Source organism: Salmo salar, chromosome ssa04, assembly GCF_905237065.1.
Source record: "Salmo salar chromosome ssa04, Ssal_v3.1, whole genome shotgun sequence".
Classification (NCBI taxonomy): domain Eukaryota; kingdom Metazoa; phylum Chordata; class Actinopteri; order Salmoniformes; family Salmonidae; genus Salmo; species Salmo salar.
The window spans coordinates 40698689-40720426 of NC_059445.1; the positions used below are offsets into that span (position 1 = coordinate 40698689).

At 41.2% G+C, this 21738-nt stretch overlaps 1 protein-coding gene across 1 annotated transcript; it reads right to left on the reverse strand.

Moving 5' to 3' along the window:
- Positions 1–285: 285 nt before the first annotated feature.
- Positions 286–10139, reverse strand: LOC106603181 (organic solute transporter subunit alpha). Its single transcript, XM_014196500.2, has 8 exons — positions 9872–10139; positions 7926–8077; positions 5645–5718; positions 2883–3041; positions 2540–2651; positions 2237–2383; positions 1924–2029; positions 286–1823 (listed from the first exon to the last, which is right to left on the reverse strand). Exons 1-8 carry the CDS (start codon positions 9945–9947, stop codon positions 1657–1659), a joined length of 993 nt encoding a protein of 330 aa, XP_014051975.1. The 5' UTR covers positions 9948–10139; the 3' UTR covers positions 286–1656.
- Positions 10140–21738: the final 11599 nt, after the last annotated feature.

Consider the following 21738-nt stretch of genomic DNA (forward strand, 5'->3'; position numbering starts at 1 on the left):
GATACACATTTGCCATTGGACAGTTGGCATCAAAGTGCTCTTTTGTCTAGCTAGCAGGAACGTCACTGTAACTTCTTCAATGCCATTCGGAGGGAATTTACTGTTATGACTTTAGATGAGGGTATATAATTATTGGTTATGTATACCTTCTGGGCTCTTGTTCAGACAAACCGGACATGCAATTCCGTGAACAATACTGTTTAAGAGAAGCCGATGTTCTTCCAACTAATCTCGTAAAAAACGGAATGCATTAATCCAAATGTCATTTGGTAAACAGATAATACACTATATTTATTGATATGAATACAAAATACACATTTTATCCAACCATTAACCCATTTTGGTTTCTAAACGTATTTCCAATACCCTCACATATCCAACTCCACATAGCCGTGCTAAGAGCTGAGGCAATATGGATGGGACAGATATGTTGTTGTTGGAGGTATATGTTCTAACATTATATTCAGCATAATACAACTCAACTTTTAAGATAGAATTTACTGTAGCCTATGTTATAGGCCTACAGGATAAACCGAAAACTACAACAGCAGAATATAGGACACAATCAAGACAAAAGTCATAAAAATACAACAATAGTAACCAGGTTTCCATCCAACCTTTTTATGCGAGTAAAATACATGTCGGATAAAAAAAAAGTCATGACAGGTTTGATGGAAACAGAACATTTGTTGGTAAACTTTCCACAATTCAACGAAACAAAATATACTAGGCAAGGTAGGATTTTTTTATATCGGTAAAATTCCTTATGCGAGAAATGTCGGTGGAAACGCTTTTATTCTCAAATATTGATATACTAACCACAATATAGAAGTACATTTGAAGTCACGTGATGACATGTTGTGTGGTCCTACCACTATGACTCGGGAAGGTATGAAGTCAATTAGGTTACAGATTAAATACATTATGATGAACTTCGCAGGGTGGAAAAGAAGAAAGGGGATACCAAATCAGTTGCACAACGCATTCTAGCGAAATGCCCTCCAACCTGGTCTGGTCTATGTCTGTGGTGAAAGCCCAAAGTGATGAGCTTGATGCTCCTTTCCAATAATTATCGGGGGTCTTATTCTGGTGACATGATGATCGATGCTTGGCTGCCATTTGACAAATAAAAAGTATCTCGTTCTTTTGTCCATAATAATCTCATCATTTAGGCTATACCCGAACGAGCTGTTGGCTAGAGCGCACGTGCCAATACCAGAGTGGGCACATTCGCTTTATAACACAATCTTTTTTTGTGACAAAGCCATCAGTAGAGTTGAAAACGCGATGGAAACCCATGTAACTGGTATTTTTTATTCGGTATATGGGAATTTACCCGCAAAACAATTTTTTATGTGCACTATGTCATCACGCACATACTTTTATCTACAACAAGTACATTTGATGGAAACACATGTCTGGTGGGAAAATTCACATATTTGATTTCTGCATATGTTAGAATATTCGCATGAAAATCTGTCGCCAACAGGATGGAAACCTAGCTAGTGTACATTCATATTTGTTTGGTAGTGAGGTTATTAAAGTCTGTTGATACATCTCTCTCTCTCTCTCACACACACGCGCACGCAACCACACATGTGCACGCGCGCACACACACGCACCACCCTGTCTCTCTATTCACTCCACCACAATCTCTCAGGCAGCATGCTCCCACTGTGGTGCCTGCAGACTGATATTGGTGTTCTGGTCGTTGTCAGTCTCGTGGGGATCGGAGGGCAGTGGGTCATAAGTGCGGCGGTACAATGCCCGGGTGACCAGGGTGATGATGAACATCTCCACAATCATTAGCTGTTGACTCAACACTGCAGACAGACAGATAGACACATACCAGACAGGGTTGGAGGACACAGACGTCATATTGATCAAATAATGGCTCTCGTTTGGCCCTGTTTTGTCACTTACTGGTGCCACGGGCTCTAGAGGAGAAGGGTGGGGAGCAGGCAATGGTTCCATCCAAGGCCAGGACGTTAATAATGGCCGTCTGCAGCTGACTGAGCACCAGCACCAGCTATGGACACATGACCAGTGGCTTCATGGAGATACATTGAATATTAGGATGTAGGAATGGACACTGCCAGACCCAATCAGACAAAACATTCCACAAAGCCAAGGTCAAGGACTAAGTAAATGATAGCAGATGATGTATTCTCATCAATGGCACTTAGAAGAAGGCAGTTCCTTGACCAGCTGGTTGGTGCAGTAAGGTCGGACTCACCTGGTACATGGCATACTTAGGTATGATCCTGACGCTACGCAGTGTGTTGCATGTGTTCATGAACATGATGGCGACAGGCCAAAGGGAGATGATGGTGAGAACCCCTATAAATGGGTTGATCCAACTGGCCGTGTTTGTGATCTCAAGCTAAACATTGAGACATGGAGAAAGGTCAAAGAGGGTAGGTTATGCATAGTGGACCTACATGGCATGCCACCAGGCTCAGTTTGAAACGTAATGTGTAGAGAGGGGGTGTTTGTTTTTGCCGACAGGATTTTCACAAGAAGGAAGTTTATTACTTACATCGGAAGTATCAAAGTTGCCGTTGGTCCACAATATTATGGAGAGGATTGAGAGAAGTGTCTTTAAGATAGCATACTGAAGAGCCCCCAGCTTCAGCAGGAATAACATACGCCTGAATGAAAACAGCCCGGAGTTGTTAACATTTTCTTACCACTGTATACATTACCAACACAAAGAATCATCTGGCCCAAGAGTGACCTGTCATCATGTGACCTGATTTATGTTGAAAGATAAAGTAATGTGACAATTTATATATCTTCATAATAATGATTATCATCATAACCAAACCAGTTTGGCTAAGATATTGCTGTTTGATGACAGGCTCTGGTGTGCCACTGGTTACCGTGTGACTGGAATGCGGGGCAGGCAGGGACAGCAGCAGCAGCATGGTCCTGTACTGATCTTGAAGGTTTTCTTGTAATTACGCTTCAGAAAGGTCTCATTACCCCCACTCTCCTCTATCAGCAAAATTAAGACCTTATACACCACCACTGCAAAGTACCTATAGAGAAAAGAAGAGTGTTTACTTGCAAGATACAGTGTACAGTGCCTTCAGAAAGTATTCACACCCGTATCAATAATTTGTCACTATTTCTGAGGCTATATGATGTATTGTTCAGCAGATTTACTACGTAATATTAATTTATTTGTTTTTATCTCATGATTTATTTTACATGCTATCAAATTGCCGGTGGGGGGGATTTAAAAAATATATATCTATAAATGTATTGTATAAATCCTATGAATAGAAATAATAAAAATTGGATGTACATTTTGTTTTCATAAGGTATTCACACCCCTTCAATTTTTCCAGATTTTGCTGTGTTACATCCTGAATTTAAAATGGATTAAATGTAGATTTTGTGTCACTGGCCTACACACAATACCCCATAATGTCAAAGTGGAATTAGGTTTTTCTAAAGTTTTACAAATGAATTAAAAGTGAAAAGCTGAAATGTCTTGAGTCAATAAGTTTTCAACCCCTTTGTTATGGCAAGCCTAAAGTTCAGAAGTAACATTTTTCTTAACAAGTCACATAATAAGTTGCATGGACTAACTATGTATGCAATAATAATGTTTAACTTGATTTTTGAATGACTACCTTATCTCTGTACCCCACACATACAATTATCTGTAAGGTCCCTCAGTCGAGCAGTGAATTTCAAACACAGATTCGACCACAAATACCAGGGAGATTTTTCAATGCCTCGCAAAGAAGGGCACCTATTGGTAGATTGGTTAAAAAAAAGCAGACATTGAACATCTCTTTTAGCATGGTGTATTAATTCATTGGATGGTGTATTAATACACTTAGTCACTACAAAGATACAGGCATCCTGCCTAACTCAGAGGAAGGAAGAAAACAGCTCAGGGATTTCACCATGAGGCCAATGGTGACTTTAAAACAGTTATAAAGTTTAAAAGTTATGATAGGAGAAAACTGAGGATGGATCAACGACATTGTAAGAATTTGTTGTTAACTGACTTGCCTAGTTAAATAAAGGTTAAATAAAATTAAGATAAATAAAAAGATTGTAGTGACTCCACAATACTAACCAAAATGACAAAGTGAAAAGAAGGAAGCCTGTTCAGAATAAAAATATTCCAGAACACGCATCCTGTTTGCAATAATGCACTAATGTAACACTGCAAAACATGTGGCAAAGCAATTAACTTTTTGTCCTGAATACAAAGTGTCATGTTTGGGGCAAATCCAATACAACAAATCACTGAGTACCACTCTCCATATTTGCAAGCATAGTGGTGGCTGCATCATGTTATGGGTATGCTTGTAATCGTTAAGTACTTGCGAGTTTTTCAGGATAAAAAATAAATGGAATGGAGTTAAGCATAGGCAAAATCCTAGAGGAAAACCTGGTTTAGTCTGCTTTCCACCATACACTGGGAGATGAATTCACCTTTCAGCAGGCGAATAAACTAAAACACAAGGCCAAAATCTACACTGGATTTGTTTACCAAGAAGAATGTTCCTGAGTGGCCGAATTACAGTTTTGACATGACCTGAAAATGGTTGTCTAGCAACGATCAACAACCAATTTGACAGAGCTTGAAGAATTTTGAAAAGAATAATGGGCAAATGTTGCACAATCCAGGTTTGGAAAGCTCTTAGAGACTTACCCAGAAAAACTCACAACTGTAATCACTGCCAAAGTTGCTTCTACAAAGTATTGACTCAGGGGTGTGAATACTTATGTACATGTTTTAATTTATTTATTTAAATAGGCAAGTTAGTTAAGAACAAATTCTTATTCACAATGACGGCCTAGGAACAGTGGGTTAACTGCCTTGTTCAGGGGCAGAACGACAGAGTTCTACCTTGCCAGCTCGGGGATTTGATCTAGCAACCTTTCGGTTACTGGCACAACGCCCCAACCACTAGGCTACCTGCTGCCCCAGGTAAATTATATATTTCTGTATTTCATTTTCAATAAATGTGCAAAGATTTCTTAAAACATGTTTCCACTTAGTCATTATGGGGTATTGTGTATAGATGGTTGAGAATATATATTTTTTTATCCATTTTGTTTTCAAGCTATAACACAACAAAATGTGGAATAAGTCAAAGGTTATGTACACACATAACGAGTGTGTGACCAACCTTCAAAACCAGTTAGTCTGCACATTCAACTTTTGTTTGTGCCCCAAAAAGTTTGTGTTTGTTTGTGTCATTTACTGTATTTTTGTGGATGTGGTCTGATCTCTGATCTTTTCCATACACTGACACAGCGTAATGATTAAGAAACTGATTAAACTGTAGTCAAATAGTTGAGTGCATTCATTAAAAAGCCTCTGCTTTATGTCAGTGCTCCTTGCTATGGTTCCCTGTTAGCTCATTGTTACAGGAGGAAGAGCACTGCATCTCTATAGTAAAGTACAATACACATGTGTTTGCCTTTATAGGAGAGTATGTGAAAGAGAGAGAGAGAGAGAGAAAGAGAGAGAGAAAAAAGAGAGAAAGAGTGAGCGAGAAAGATAAAGAGAAAAAGAAAGAGAGAAAACAAGAACAATAGAGAGAGAGAGAGAGAGAGAGAGACAGAAGGGGAGAGAGAGCAGTAAGTAGTGTGTGGGTGAGAGGAAACTTACGAATTAGAAGTCATATCTGAAAACATGGTTGCCCTTGGGATCCACATACCAAAACAAGCCATGGTAGCAATGACCTGAAACAGAGACAGAAAGGGAAAGGAAAGGGAAAGGGGGAAACCTAGTCAGTTGTACAACTGAATGCATTCAACTGAAATGTGTCTTCCACATTTAACCCAACCCCTCTGGATCAGAGAGGTGTGGGGGGCTGCCTTAATGGAATGATACGTTCAGCCATCTATTCACTGTCCACACGGTTCTAATTCATATAAATACAACATCAAATAGTTTAAAAAATGTATTTAACCTTTATTTAACCAGGTAAGCTAGTTGAGAACAAGTTCTCATTTACAACTGCGACCTGGCCAAGATAAAGCAAAGCAGTGCGACAGAAACAACAACACAGAGTTACACATGGAATAAACAAGCGTACAGTCAATAACACAATAGAAAAAAAAGAAAGTCTATATACAGTGTGTGCAAATGGCATGAGGAGGTAAGGCAATAAATAGGCCATAGTAGCAAAGTAATTACAATTTAACAGATTAACACTGGAGTGATAGATGAGCAGATGATGGTGTGTAAGTAGTGATACAGGTGTGCAAAAGAGCAGCAAAGTAAATAAAAATAATATGGGAATGAGGTAGGTTGATTGGGTGGGCTATTTACAGATGGACTATGTACAGCTGCAGCGATCGGTTAGCTGCTCAGATAGCTGATGTTTAAAGTTAGTGAGGTAAATGTAAGTCTCCAGCTTCAGCGATTTTTGCAGTTCGTTCCAGTTACTGGCAGCAGAAAACTGGAAGGAAAGGCGGCCAAAGAGGTGTTGGCTTTGGGGATGAACAGTGAGATATACCTGCTGGAGCGCGTGCTACGGGTGTGTGTTGTTATCGTGACCAGTGAGCTGAGATAAGGCGGAGCTTTATCTAGCAGAGACTTATAGATAACCTGGAGCCAGTGGGTCTGGCGACAAATATGTAGCGAGGGCCAGCCGACGAGAGCATACAGGTCGCAGTGGTGGGTGGTATAAGGCGCTTTGGTAACAAAACGGATGGCACTGTGATAGACTGCATCCAATTTGCTGAGTAGAGTATTGGAAGCTATTTTGTAGATGACATTGCCGAAGTCAAGGAGCGGTAGGATAGTCAGTTTTACTAGGGTAAGTTTGGCGGCATGAGTGAAGGAGGCTTTGTTGCGAAACAGAAAGCCGATTCTAGATTTGATTTTGGATTGGAGATGTTTGATATGAGTCTGGAAGGAGAGTTTACAGTCTAGCCAGACACCTAGGTATTTTTAGTTGTCCACGTGTTCTAGGTCAGAACCGTCCAGAGTAGTGATGCTAGTCGGGCGGGCGGGTGCGGGCAGCGAACGGTTGAAAAGCATGCATTTGGTTTTGCTAGCGTTTAAGAGCAGTTGGAGGCCACAGAAGGAGTGTTGTATGGCATTGAAGCTTGTTTGGAGGTTAGTTAACACAGTGTCCAAAGAAGGGCCAGATGTATACAGAATGGTGTCGTCTGTGTAGAGGTGGATCAGGGAATCACCCGCAGCAAGAGCGACATCGTTGATATATACAGAGAAAAGAGTCAGCCCGAGAATTGAACCCTGTGGTACCCCCATAGAAACCGCCAGAGGTCCGGACAACAGGCCCTCCTATTTTACACACTGAACTCTGTCATTTGAGAAACCAAGGCTATTGAGTCTGCTGATAAGAATACGGTGATTGACAGAGTCGAAAGCCTTGGCCAGGTCGATGAAGACGGCTGCACAGTACTGTCTTTGATTGATGGCAGTTATGATATTGTTTAGTACCTTGAGCGTGGCTAAGGTGCACCCGTGACTAGCTCGGAAACCGGATTGCACAGCGGAGAAGGTACGGTGGGATTCGAAATGGTCAGTGATCTGTTTATTAACTTGGCTTTCAAAGACTTTAGAAAGGCAGGGCAGGATAGATATAGGTCTGTAACAGTTTGGGTCTAGAGTGTCACCCCCTTTGAAGAGAATGACAGACATTCTCATTTACATCTTGAAAAAGTTGCCATCAAAGCAAAGAGTGGCTACTTTGAAGAATCTCAAATATAAAATATATTTGGATTTGTTTAACACTTTTTTGGTTACTACATTACTCCATATGTGTTATTTCATAGTTTTGATATCTTCACTATTATTCTACAATGTAGAAAATTGTAAAAATAAAGAAAAACCCTGGAATGAGTAGGTGTGTCCAAACTTTTGACTGGTACTGTCTATGGTGATGGCTACTGAAAACGGGGAGCTTAGTTCTTACCGGTGCAGCTCCATTTACCCACATAATAGTTGTCTTCTTGGGAGACGGGACTTTTCTATAGATAAACACACACTCCTCCAGGTATAGTAGCAGGGACATTGTAGACATGAGGGTCAGCATGGAGTACAGAGCCACCCCAAAGACATCCAGCTCTAGTTAAGGGAGAGAGAGTGAGGAGTTCAGATGATAAAAAGAGAGAGAGAGGTTGTATAGGTCATTGAGAAATCCATTACTGGACCGTTTATTGTAATCTAAGTCGCAGCCCCTGGCAAAAACAACCCCACTTTAGGATAGGTCAGTGCCCTGACCACATCCCCATGGATTGGACACAACAGTACTTGTGAAACAGCATCAATTTAGACTTCTTATTTAGCTACAGCTTCTTTTGAGGTTGAGCGCAAATGAGATCCCAACAATACTTCACTCGGTCCAGTGAAAAGCCAGCTGCCTAAGTGTACCCTGAATGGTTTAATATGGACTGAGATCAAGGCTATCTGCAGAAATGTAAATTACTCTTAAAGAGATGTAACCTGAATGCAAAGGATGAAAGGTCATGCAAGTCATTTGTCCTTCATATCAAATGATCCATCATGCTACTTCTGAGGACAGAAAATGACTGTGGAGAAACCAAATATTCATATCTGTAGCCTACACATGGACATTTGAAAATGGGCAGAAAGAGATTTAATCAAACATAGCGTGAGCACAGCCAATGCTGTCCCTCTAAACAGCCTGTATCACAGACTGTAGCCTACAATTTGAAGGACATTGTAAGGTTCTGTGTTTATTTTTCTCAGTCAACCTTGTGTTCTTTTTCGTTGTGTTCTTGAACGTAGCCCTTGTTCTTTGTGTTCTTGAACGTAGCCCTGTCTTTCATTTTTGTTCATTGATTATTTTTTTTAAATTCAACTTTATTTAACCAGGTAGGCCAGTTGAGAACAAGTTCTCATTTACAACTGCGACCTGGCCAAGATAAAGCAAAGCAGTGTGACAAAAACAACAGCACAGAGTTACACATGGGATAAACAAAAGTACAGTCAATAACAATAGAAAAAAATCTATATACTGTGTGTGAAAATGGAGTAAGGAGGTAAGGCAATAAATAGGCCATAGCAGCGAAGTAATTACAATTTAGCAAATTAACACTGGAGTGATAGATTTGCAGATGATGATGTGCATTTCACCTGTGTTAGTTACTCACCTGGTCTCATCAGCCTTTTCCTAGCTCATTTGTGAGAACCAGTTATGGCCTTCAGTCCTAGTTTTGATTCACCTGCCTGTTTGCCTACCTGTGTATGACCATTGCCTGCCTGTGACCATGATTCCTGCCTTCTGCGAAGGCGAAATAATCACCTGCCGCGCTCTGCGCGTGAATCTACACCTTTTTCTCCCTGAGTATTCAGTACAGACATGTTTACTCAGAAGCTGTTTATTGGGCTTGCCTGTGTATTGAAGATGGCTCTGTGAACTGGAAAGTGAATTAATTAAATCAATGAAATAATGAATTTACAAATTAATAAATATGTTAACTCTCAAGCTACCAACTGGGGTCATTTTGACCCCTGAGGCATATTTTTGAATATACATAGGTGGTTTATTCAAACCTTAAAATGTTTCTTGACTTTGACAATCAACTTATCCTTAACGAATCTACATAATTATTTAGTGTTTCTGTATCAATATGGGCATTTAAAAAAAATTGGGGGGCAATTTGAACTTTTCTCTAAATTAAGTTTCTTCTTGCGGTCAAAATTACCCCAGTTGGTAAATGACACATGTAAAATATGTTGCTAACTTGAGAGTTAAGTTACTGCAGTAAATCAAACATTAAAAACCGTCTCCCAAGTCCCACAAATGTGTTATTATAACGTGCTTTAAAATAACACCAAAATCTATAATGAAACACTATTTGCGAACTGATAGATAATGTAATCTGTGTCACTCACGCTTTATGATATCGATAGCCAGCGGGGGTTCTTGTAAACAGGTCGGATGTATAGTGCTGTTGAGGGCTTCTTCCATATCCCTGGTCAGTTGAAGTCGCTAATGTATGGACTCGCAGGTGGTGAAATTATGGATAAAATAAACTATCCGTATCTCTTGGAAGTGGGCAGCAACAGGTAGACTATTGAACCTTCGCCCGCAATTCAATTCTGAGGAATGAGGGTATGAGTAAGATGTCAGCTCAGTGAATACAGCTGGGTCTACTAGTCAATGGGACCACCTCTGGATAGAGAATGGCAGATGCCTTTCATTCAAATCTTAGAACTACTGCACTTACTGAGCAACCTTGCTTATCAGGGATGCCCAATGCCCCACAGTATAGGCTCCTGTACCTCTCAGTGGAATTACTTGCCCATAGATTGTATTTAAGTTCACACAGGAGAATGACCTTTGACTGGGGAGTATGTCTTCTTGCCAGCCAATATACAGGAATAAAAGGTGTGAATCCAAGGGAAAAAATTATGTAGTATTGTTCAACCCACAAACTTAAAAGTTGTGGCTTTATTTAAACAGTATCACCTCTCTCTCTCTGATGACATTTCATTTCAGCATTCTGCCAATTGTATTTATGTCTCGCCTAAATGTCTCCAGAATTCATTGCCTTCACTGTTTTTTCATCATTCTTGTCATCGGATGTGTATCTCTGTCACTTTTAGCCCCACATCATCTGTCGCCATGTACAGTAGCCAGAATAAAGACTGTCAGGCAGTGGGATTTAGCTACTAAATATTGATGGATTCGTAAGGGGTCTCAACACTGAACTGCATAATTGCATTTGAGCTAAGAAAAACATGATTATGTAGTATGTAGGATGGGGAAATGAGGTCTAATCGGCTCACCTGGTTACAAATTAAGTGAAGGGAGAAGTTGGACCATGATCCAAAAACAGACCTGGATGGATTACAGTCAAACGTTGAGGCTTGCAATAATAAAATATGAAGAGAAAAGGAAGAGAGAGAACGTGTGCACGAGAGACAGCCTAAAAGACACTTGTCTGAATAAGAAGCCAAGCATTTGCTTTGCCTACAAAGATACCGGTAGATAGTCATGTGGCTTCACCAAAGACATGGGCTTCTCACACATTTCTCTCCATTCGCACAACTCCGGTGGATGGCAGAGAGTTCATTCCCCCACGGTAGACACTGTCACACTCTGTCCCTTCAAACCCCATCGGGGTTATAATCACATTCCTGTGAAGGGAATGTCCTTGAGATACAAACTAGTGTCACTTCAATGCCATGACCTTGCGGAGAAAACCATCTAAACCTGCCGCTTTATTTCGCCAAGACAAACAATTAATCCTGAACAAATAGTCTCATCAAATCAAAGTTTATTGGTTGCGTACACAGTTTAGCAGATGTTATAGCGGGTGCAGTGAAATGCTTATGCTACTTACTAGCAATGCAGTAAAATGTCAAACAGTTACACAATCAATAAAAAAGGGTAAATGTTAAAAAGAAATCAAGAAATATCGTAACAAATTAAATTAACAACCCAAATAGCACTAACAATAATCCAAATGCAATCTACACGTATCTACACCGGATTAATTTATACAAGATATACTAGGAATGATATGTACAGTAGGTATATTAGTGAGCTATGTCAAGAATGCAGTAATATAAAAAAATATGCGCTGTGTATAAACAGTGCAACTAAAATGCAATTTAAAGTAGTTGAAATATTAGAATGAACTGTCGAGAACAGTATACAGTACCAGTCAAAAGTTTGGACACAACTACTAATTCAAGGGTTTTTCTTTATTTTTTCTATTTTCTACAATGTAGAATAATAGTGAAGACATCAAAACTATTAAATAACACATATGGAATCACCTAGTAACCAAAAAAGTGTTAAACAAAAAAACTATTTTGATTTTAGATTCTTCAAAGTAGTCACCCTTTGCCTTGATGACAGCTTTGCACTCTTGGCATTCTCTCAACCAGCTTCATGAAGTAGTCAACTGGAATGCATTTCAATTAACAGGTGTGCCTTGTTAAAAGCTCATTTGTGGAAATCCTTTCCTTCTTAATACGTTTGAGCCAATCAGTTGTGTTGTGACAATGTAGGGGGGTATACAGAAGATAGCCCTATTTGGTAAAAGACCAAGTCCATATTATGGCAAGAACAGCTCAAATAAGCAAAGAGAAACAACAATCCATCATTACTTTAATCTTACATCTAGACGTTCCGCTAGCGGAACACCTGCTCCAATATCCAATGATAGGCGTGGCGCGAATTACAAATTCCTCAAAAATACAAAAACTTCAATTTTTCAAACATATGACTATTTTACAGCATTTTAAAGACAAGACTCTCCTTTATCTAACCACACTGTCCGATTTCAAAAAGGCTTTACAGCGAAAGCAAAACATTAGATTATGTCAGCAGAGTACCAAGCCAGAAATAATCAGACACCCATTTTTCAAGCTAGCATATAATGTCACAAAAACCCAGAAGACAGCTAAATGCAGCACTAACCTTTGATGATCTTCATCAGATGACACACCTAGGACATTATGTTATACAATACATGCATGTTTTGTTCAATCAAGTTCATATTTATATCAAAAAACAGCTTTTTACATTAGCATGTGACGTTCAGAACTAGCATACCCCCCGCAAACTTCCGGGGAATTTGCTAACAATTTACTAAATTACTCACGATAAACGTTCACAAAAAGCATAACAATTATTTTAAGAATTATAGATACAGAACTCCTCTATGCACTCGATATGTCCGATTTTAAAATAGCTTTTTGGTGAATGAAAAAAAGGAAACCGCACACTGTTCTTGATAGTATCACTGATATTTAATAAGCTTACGTATCGGCCTAACGGCCTTCGTCATAGCTTTTTTGGTGAAAGCACATTTTGCAATATTCTAAGTACATAGCCCAGCCATCACGGGCTAGCTATTTAGACACCCGGCAAGTTTAGCCTTCACCAAAATCAGATTTACTATTATAAAAGTTTGATTACCTTTTGTTGTCTTCGTCAGAATGCACTCCCAGGACTGCTACTTCAATAACAAATGTTGGTTTGGTCCAAAATAATCCATGGTTATATCCGAATAGCGGCGTTTTGTTCGTGCGTCCCAGACACTATCCGAAATGGTAAATCAGGGTCGCGCGCATGGCGCAATTCATGACAAAAAAATTCTAAATATTCCATTACCGTACTTCGAAGCATGTCAACCGCTGTTTAAAATGAATTTTTATGCAATTTATCTCGTAAAAAAGTGATAATATTCCGACCGGGAATCTCCTTTTCGGCAAACAGAGGAAAAATCACAAAGACGGGGGCGGCCAGGGCACGCGCCTAAGCCCACAGTCCCTTGATCAGCCACTTGAGAAAGGCGATAATGTGTTTCAGCCTGGGGCTGGGATGACGACATTCAGGTTTTTCCCGGGCTCTGAGCGCCCATGGAAGACGTAGGAAGTGTCACGTTAGAGCAGAGATCCTTTGTAAAAGATAGAGATGGCAAAGAAGTTCAAGAAATGGTCAGACAGGCCACTTCCTGTAAAGGAATCTCTCAGGTTTTGACCTGCCATTTGAGTTCTGTTATACTCACAGACACCATTCAAACAGTTTTAGAAACTTTGGAGTGTTTTCTATCCAAAGCCAATAATTATATGCATATTCTAGTTACTGGGCAGGAGTAGTAATCAGATTAAATCGGGTACGTTTTTTATCCAGCCGTGAAAATACTGCCCCCTACCCATAACAGGTTAAGATGTGAAGGTTAGTCAATGAGGATAATTTTAAGAACTTTGAAAGTTTCTTCAAGTGCAGTCGTAAAAACCATCAAGCACTATGATGAAACTGGCTCTCATGAGGACCGCCATAGGAAAGAAAAACCCAGAGTTACCTCTGCTGCATAGAATAAGTTCATTAGAGTTAATTTCCTCAGAAATTGCAGCCCAAATAAATGTTTCACAGAGCTCAAGTAACAGACACATCTCAACATCAACTGTTCAGAGGAGACAGCGTGAATCAGGCCCTCGTGGTTGAATTGCTGCAAAGAAACCACTACTAAAGGACACCAATAATAAGAAGAGACTTGCTTGGGCCAAGAAACACGAGCAATGGACATTAGACTGGTGGAAATCTGTCCTTTGGTCTGATGAGTCCAAATTTGAGATTTTTGGTTCCAACCGCTGTGTCTTTATGAGACGCAGAGTAGGTGAACGGATAATCTCCACATGTGTGGTTCCCACCGTGAAGCATGGAGGAGGAGGTGTGATGGTGTGGGGCTGCTTTGCTGGTGACACAGTGATTTATTTAGAACTCAAGGCACACTTAACCAGTATGGCTACCACAGCATTCTGCAGTGATATGCCTTCACATCTGGTTTGCGCTTAGTGGGACTATAATTTGTTTTTCAACAGGACAATGACCCAACACACCTCCAGGCTGTGTAAGGGCTATTTGATCAATGAGAGCTGATGGAGTGCTGCATCAGATCTCCCGACCTCAACCCAAATTAGATGGTTTGGGATGAGTTGGACCACAGAGTGAAGGAAAAGCAGCCAACAAGTGCTCATATGTGGGAAATTCAACTTGGAAAAGCATTCCAGGTGAAGCTGGTTGAGAGAATGCCAAGAGTGTGCAAAGCTGTTATCAAGGCAAAGGGTGGATACTTTGAAGAATCTAAAATCGAAAATGTTTTTGATTTGTTTAACACTTTTTTGGTTACTACATGATACCATATGTGTTATTTCATAGTTTGATGTCTTCACTATTATTACACAATATAGAAAATAGTAAAAATAAAGAAAATTCCTTGAATGAGTAGTTGTGTACGTAAGATGGCGTCGGAGATGAAGGCAGACGTTTTACGTGTCCCCAACCTATTGTGTTTTTTTCATTTATTTGCTTTGTTTGTAACGTATTTTTTAAACTTATTTTGTACATAATGTTGTCGCTACTGTCTCTTATGACCGAAAATAACTTCTAGACATCAGGACTGTGATTACTCACCACAGACTAGCAGAATCCATTTTTTCCTTTCACGACTCTGATGAGCCCGAGGCGAAGGATATACTGCTTTCTCAGGAACAGGCCCAGATCCCTGTGATTTGCGTGAAGAGGCACCGGAGAAAAAGGGGCCAAAGGGCCGCCTTCTGAGAATTCGTAGGCGATCGAATAAACCCCCACTTCCCTAAATTCTGCTAGCAAACACGCAATCTTTGGAAAATAAAATCTACGAGCTACGCGGAACATTAAACTACCAACGGGACATTAAAAACTAACATCTTATGCTTCACGGAGTCGTGGCTGAACGACAACACTATCAACATACAGCTGGTTACACACTAGACCGGCAGGATAGAACAGCGGCGTCTGGTAAGACAAGGGGCGGCGGACTATGTATTTTTGTAAATAACAGCTGGTGCACGATATCTAAGGAAGTCTTGAGCTATTGCTCACCTGAGGTAGAGTATCTCATGATAAGCTGTAGACCACACTATCTACCTAGAGCGTTTTCATCTGTATTTTTCATACAGTGGCTTATGAAAGTATTCACTCCCCTTGGCATTTTTCCTATTTTGTTGCTTTACAACCTGGAATTAAAATGGATTTTGGGGGGGTTTGTATCATTTGATTTATACAACATGCCTACCACTTTGAAGATGCTAAATATTTTTTATTGTGAAACAAACAAGAAATAAGACAAAAAAACGGAAAACTTGAGCGTTCATAACTATTCACCCCCGCAAAGTCAATACTTTGTAGAGCCACCTTTTGCAGCAATTACAGCTACAAGTATCTTGGTGTATGTCTCTATAAGCTTGGCACATCAAGCCACTTGATTTTTGCCCATTCTTCAAGGCAAAACTGCTCCATCTCCTCCAAGTTGGATGGGTTCCGCTGGTGTAAAGCAATCTTTAAGTCATAACACAGATTCTAAATTGGATTGAGGTCTGGGCTTTGACTAGGCCATTCCAAGACATTTAAATGTTTCCCCTTAAACCACTCGAGTGTTGCTTTAGCAGTATGCTTACGGTCATTGTCCTGCTGGAAGATGAACCTCTGTCCCAGTCTGAAATCTCTGGAAGACTGAAACAGGTTTCCCTCAAGAACTTCCCTGTATTTAGAGTCATCCATCATTCCTTCAATTCTGACGAGTTTCCCAGTCCCTGCCGATGAAAAACATGGTGTTCTCGGGGTGATGAGAGGTATTGGGTTTGCGCCAGACATAGCGTTTTCCTTGATGGCCAAAAAGCTACATTTGACCAGAGTACCTTCTTCCATATGTTTGGGGAGTCTCCTACATGCCTTTTGGCGAACACCAAACGTGTTTGCTTATTTCTTTCTTTAAGCAATGGCTTTTTTCCCTATTCTTCCATAAAGCCCAGCTCTGCGGAGTGTATGGCTTAAAGTGGTCCTATGGACAGATACTCCAATCTCCGCTGTGGAGCTTTGCAGCTCCATCTTTGGTCTATTTGTTGCCTCTCTGATTAATACCCTCCATGCCTGTTCCGTGAGTTTTGGTGTGCGGCCCTCTCTTGGCAGGTTTGTTGTGGTACCATATTCTTTCTTTTTTTATAATGAATTTAATGGTGCTCCATGGGATGTTCATAGTTTCTGATCTTTTTTTATAACCCAACCCTGATCTGTACTTCTCCACAACTTTGTCCCTGACCTGTTTGGAAAGCTCCTTGGTCTTCATGGTGCCGCTTGCTTGGTGGTGCCCCTTGCTTAGTGGTGTTGCAGACTCTGGGGCCTTTCAGAATCAAATCAAATCAAATGTATTTATATAGCCCTTCTTACATCAGCTGATATCTCAAAGTGCTGTACAGAAACCCAGCCTAAAACCCCAAACAGCAAGCAATGCAGGTGTAGAAGCACGGTGGCTAGGAAAAACTCCCTAGAAAGGCCAAAACCTAGGAAGAAACCTAGAGAGGAACCAGGCTATGAGGGGTGGCCAGTCCTCTTCTGGCTGTGCTGGGTGGAGATTATAACAGCACATGGCCTAGATGTTCAAATGTTCATAAATGACCAGCATTGTCATATAATAATAATCATAGTAGTTGTCGAGGGTGCAACAAGTCAGTAACACAAGAGTAAGTGTCAGTTGGCTTTTTCATAGCCGATCTTTGAGAGTATCTCTACCGCTCCTGCTGTCTCTAGAGAGTTGAAAACAGCAGGTCTGGGACAGGTAGCACGTCCGGTGAATAGGTCAGGGTTCCAGCAGGTCTGGGACAGGTAGCACGTCCGGTGAACAGGTCAGGGTACCATAGCTGCAGGCAGAACAGTTGGAACTGGAGCAGCAGCACGGCCAGGTGAACTGGGGACAGCATCTTATTTAGGGGATTCATAGCAAAGGGGGTGAATACATATGCACGCACCCCTTTTCCGTTTTTAAATATTTTGAAACAAGTAAGTAACATTTTTTAAATTTAACTTCACCAATTTGTACTATTTTGTGTATGTCCATTACATGAAATCCAAATAAATAGCCATTTAAATTACAGGTTGTAATGCAACAAAATAGGAAAAATGCCAAGGGGGATGAATACTTTTGCAAGGCACTGTAGCTGTTTACATACCACCACAGTCAGAGGCTGGCACTAAGACAGCATTGAATGAGCTGTACGCCATAAGCGAACAAGAAAACGCTCACCCAGAGGCGGCGTTCCTAGTAGCCGGGGACTTTAATGCAGGGAAACAAATTTGTTTTACCAAATTTCTATCAGCATGTTAAATGTGCAACCAAAGGAAAAAAAACTCTGGACCACCTATACTCCACACACAGAGACGCATATAAAGCTCCCCCTCGCCCTCCATTTGGCAAATCTGACCACAATTCTATCCTCCTGATTCCTGCATACAAGCAAAAATTAAAGCAGGAAGCACCAGTGACTAGATCAATAAAAAAGTGGTCAGATGAAGCTGATGCTAAGCTACAGGACTGTTTTGCTAGCACAGACTGGAATATGTTCCGGGATTCCTCTGATGGCATTGAGGAGTACACCACATCAGTCATTGGCTTCATCAATAAGTGCATCGACGACGTCGTCCCCACAGTGACCGTACATACATACCCCAACCAGAAGCCATGGATTACAGGCAGCATCCGCACAAAGCTAAAGGCTAGAGCTACCGCTTTCAAGGAGCGGGACTCTAACCTGGAAGCTTATAAGAAATCCCACTATGCCCTCTGGCGAACCATCAAACAGGCAAAGCATCAATACAGGACTAAGATCGATTCATACTACACCAGCTCTGATGCTCGTCGGATGTGGCAGGGTATGCAAACCATTAGACTACAAAGGGAAGCACAGCCAAGAGCTGCCCGGTGACACGAGCCTACCAGACAAGCTAAACTACTTCTATGGTCGCTTTGAGGCAAACAACACTGAAACATGCATGAGAGCACCAGCTGTTCCGGAAGACCGTGTGATCACGATCTCCGCAGCCGATGTGAGTAAGACCTTTAAACAGGTCAATATTCACAAGGCTGCAGGGCTAGATGGATTACCATGACGTGTACTGCGAGCATGCGCTGACCAACTGGCAAGTGACTAGCACTGACATTTTCAACCACTCCCTGTCCAAGTCTGTAATACCAACATGTTTTAAGCAGACCACCATAGTGCCTGTTCCCTAGAACACTAAGGTAACCTGCCTAAATGACTACCGACCCGCAGCACTCACGTCTGTAGCCATGAAGTGTTTTGAAAGGCTGGCTCACAACAACACCATTATCCCAGAAACCCTAGACCCACTCCAATTTGCATACCGCCCCAACAGATCCACAGATGATGCAGTCTCTATTGCACTCCACACTGCCCTTTCCCACCTGGACAAAAGGAACACCTACGTGAGAATGCTATTCATTGACTACAGCTCAGCATTCAACACCATAGTGCCCTCAAAGCTCATCAATAAGCTAAGGACCCTGGGACTAAACACCTCCATCTGCAACTGGATTCTGGACTTCCTGATGGGCCGCCCCCAGGTGGTAAGGGTAGGTAACAACACATCCGCCACGCATATCCTCAACACAGGGGCCCCTCAGGGGTGCGTGCTCAGTCCCCTCCTGTACTCCCTGTTCACTCACGACTGCACGGCCATGCACAACTCCAACACCATCGTTAAATTTGCCAATGACACAACAGTGGTAGGCCTGATCACCGTCAACGATGAGACAGCCTCTAGGGAGGAGGTCAGAGACCTGGCCGTGTGGTGCTAGGAGAACAACCTCTCCCTCAACGTGGTCAAGACAAAGGAGATGATTGTGGACTACAGGAAAAAGAGAACCGAGCACGCCCCCCATTCTCATCGAAGGGGCTGGAGTGGAGCAGGTTGAGAGGTTCAAGTTCTTTGGTGTCCACATCACCAACAAACTAAGTGGGTCCAAGCACACCAAGACAGTCGTGAAGAGGGCACGACAAAACCTCAAAAGGTTCTACGCCTGCACCATCGAGAGCATCCTGACTGGTTGCATCACTGCCTGGTATGGTAATTGCTTGGCCTCCGACCGCAAGTCACTACAGAGGGTAGTGCGAACGACGCAGTACATCACTGGGGCCAAGCTTCCTGCCATCCAGGACCTCTTTACCAGGCGGTGTCAGAGGAAGGCCCTAAAAATTGTCAAAGACTCCAGCCACCCTAGTCATAGACTGCACGGCAAGCGGTAACAGAGTCTAGGTCCAAGAGGCTTCTAAACAGCTTCTACCTCCAAGACATAAGACTCCTGAACATCTAAACAAATGGCTACCCAGACTATATTCATTGCCCCCCTCCCCCTCTTTACACCGCTGCTACTCTCTGTTGTCGTCGTCATCTATGCATAGTCAATAATTCTACCGAGATGTACATACTACCTCAACTAACCGGTGCACCCGCATATTGACTCTGTACCGGTACCCCCCCCCGTATATAGTCTCGCTATTGTTGTTTTACTGCTGCTCTTTAATTACTTGTTACTTTTCTCTCTTATTCTTTCAGTATTTTTTTGAAACTGCATTGTTGGTTGGGGGCTCGTAAGTAAGCATTTCACTGTAAGGTCTACACCTGTTGTATTCAGCACATATGACTAATACAATTTGATTTGAGTCCAAACTTTTGACCGGTACCGTATGTATGTGAATGGTGTGTATGGACAGTATGTGAATTGAAAAGGTGTGTACAGCAGTAGTTATATATGATGGGCCATGACTAGAATACAGTATATACAAATAAAGTGGGTAAAACAGTATGTAAACATTATTAAAGTGACCAGTGTTCAATGACTATGTACTGTACATAGGGCAGCAGTCTCTAAGGTGCAGGGTAGATAACTGGGTGGTGACAATGTCTGAGGTTCTGGCCAGGGTACTGGGCAGAGGCTGGCAGTGGTGACTGTTAAGCAGCTTATCTCCAGGCCATCCGACTGTTAATCAGTCTTTCGGTATTAATTCATCTGTACTTTCTCCGCCTTCTATACGGTAGCGGGATGAACAGTCCGTGGCTCAGGTGGCTGGGTCCTTGATCTTCTAGGCCTTCCTGATGTAACAGTATTGCTTCCGTCCCTCTCCCACCCTACCTGGGCTCGAACCAGGGACCCTCTGCACACATCAACAGCCACCCTCAAAGCATCGTTACCCATCGCTCCACAAAAGCCACGACCCTTGCAGAGCAAAGGGAACAACTACTTGAAGGTCTCAGAGCGAGTGACGTCATCGATTGAAACGCTATTAGCGCACACACCGCTAACTAGCTAGCCATTTCACATCGGTTACACTGACACCTCGTCTTAATGTAAGTCTTAAGGTGACAAAAGGTTGCGATCTTTCCTATATATTTGTCATGGACACTTCATTCTTTGACCCCACTATGTGTGTGAAAAGTCTTATACTGCTAAACTTTGCCACAGAATTACCATCTTACTAAGTGACTCATGACAGTGGCTTCTATTTGCTTGGCTTTTGTCACATTCAGTGGTGGAAAAAGTACCCAATTGTCATACTTGAGTAAAAGTATAGATACCGTCATAAAAAGTTACTCAAGTAAAAGTCAGCCAGTTAAATACTACTTCAGTAAAATTCAAAGTATTTGGTTTAAAATATACTTACACTACCGGTCAAAAGTTTTAGAACACCTACTCACTCAAGGGTTTTTCTTTATTTTTACTATTTTCTACATTGTAGAATAATTGAACACATCAAAACTATGAAATAACACATATGGAAAGCTGTCAAGGCAAAGACTGGCTACTTTGAAGAATCTTAAATATAAAATGTATTTTGATTACCACATGATTCCATATGTGTCATTTCATAGTTTTGATGTCTTCACTATTATTCTACAATGTAGCAAATAGTCAAAATAAAGAAAAACCCTGGAATGAGTAAGTGTTAACTTTTGACCGGTAATGTATGTATCAAAAGTACAATTATAAATCTTTTAAAATGGCTTATATTAAGCAAAGCAGGCAGCACCATTTTCTTGTTTTTAAAATGTATGGATAGTCAGGGGCACACCCCAACACTGACATTATTTACAAATGATACATGTGTTTAATGAGTCCACCAGGACAGAGGCAGTAGGGATGACCACTTGTTCTCAATAGGTGCATGAATCAGACCATCTGTCTTGCTAAGTACTTTTGGTTGTCAGGGAAAATTGAGTAAAAAGTACATTATTTTCTTTAGGGATATAGTGAAGTAAAAGTTGTCAGAAATATAAAATAGTAAAGTAAAATACAGATGCCCAAAAAAACTACTTAAGTAGTACTTTAAAGTATTTTAAGTTAAGTACTTTACACCACTGGTCACACTAATCTCACCCTATACAGTGGTCCAACAAACGATATCCG

Coding starts and splice junctions, on each gene's coding strand:
- LOC106603181 (XM_014196500.2), bottom strand. CDS start 9,947: ATGGAAGAAGCCCTCAACAGCACTATACATCCGACCTGTTTACAAGAA. Junction 8,078..9,871: donor GGCTATCGATATCATAAAGC/GTGAGTGACACA, acceptor TCCCTTAACTAG/AGCTGGATGTCTTTGGGGTG. Junction 2,384..2,539: donor GCAACTTTGATACTTCCGAT/GTAAGTAATAAA, acceptor CTCAATGTTTAG/CTTGAGATCACAAACACGGC.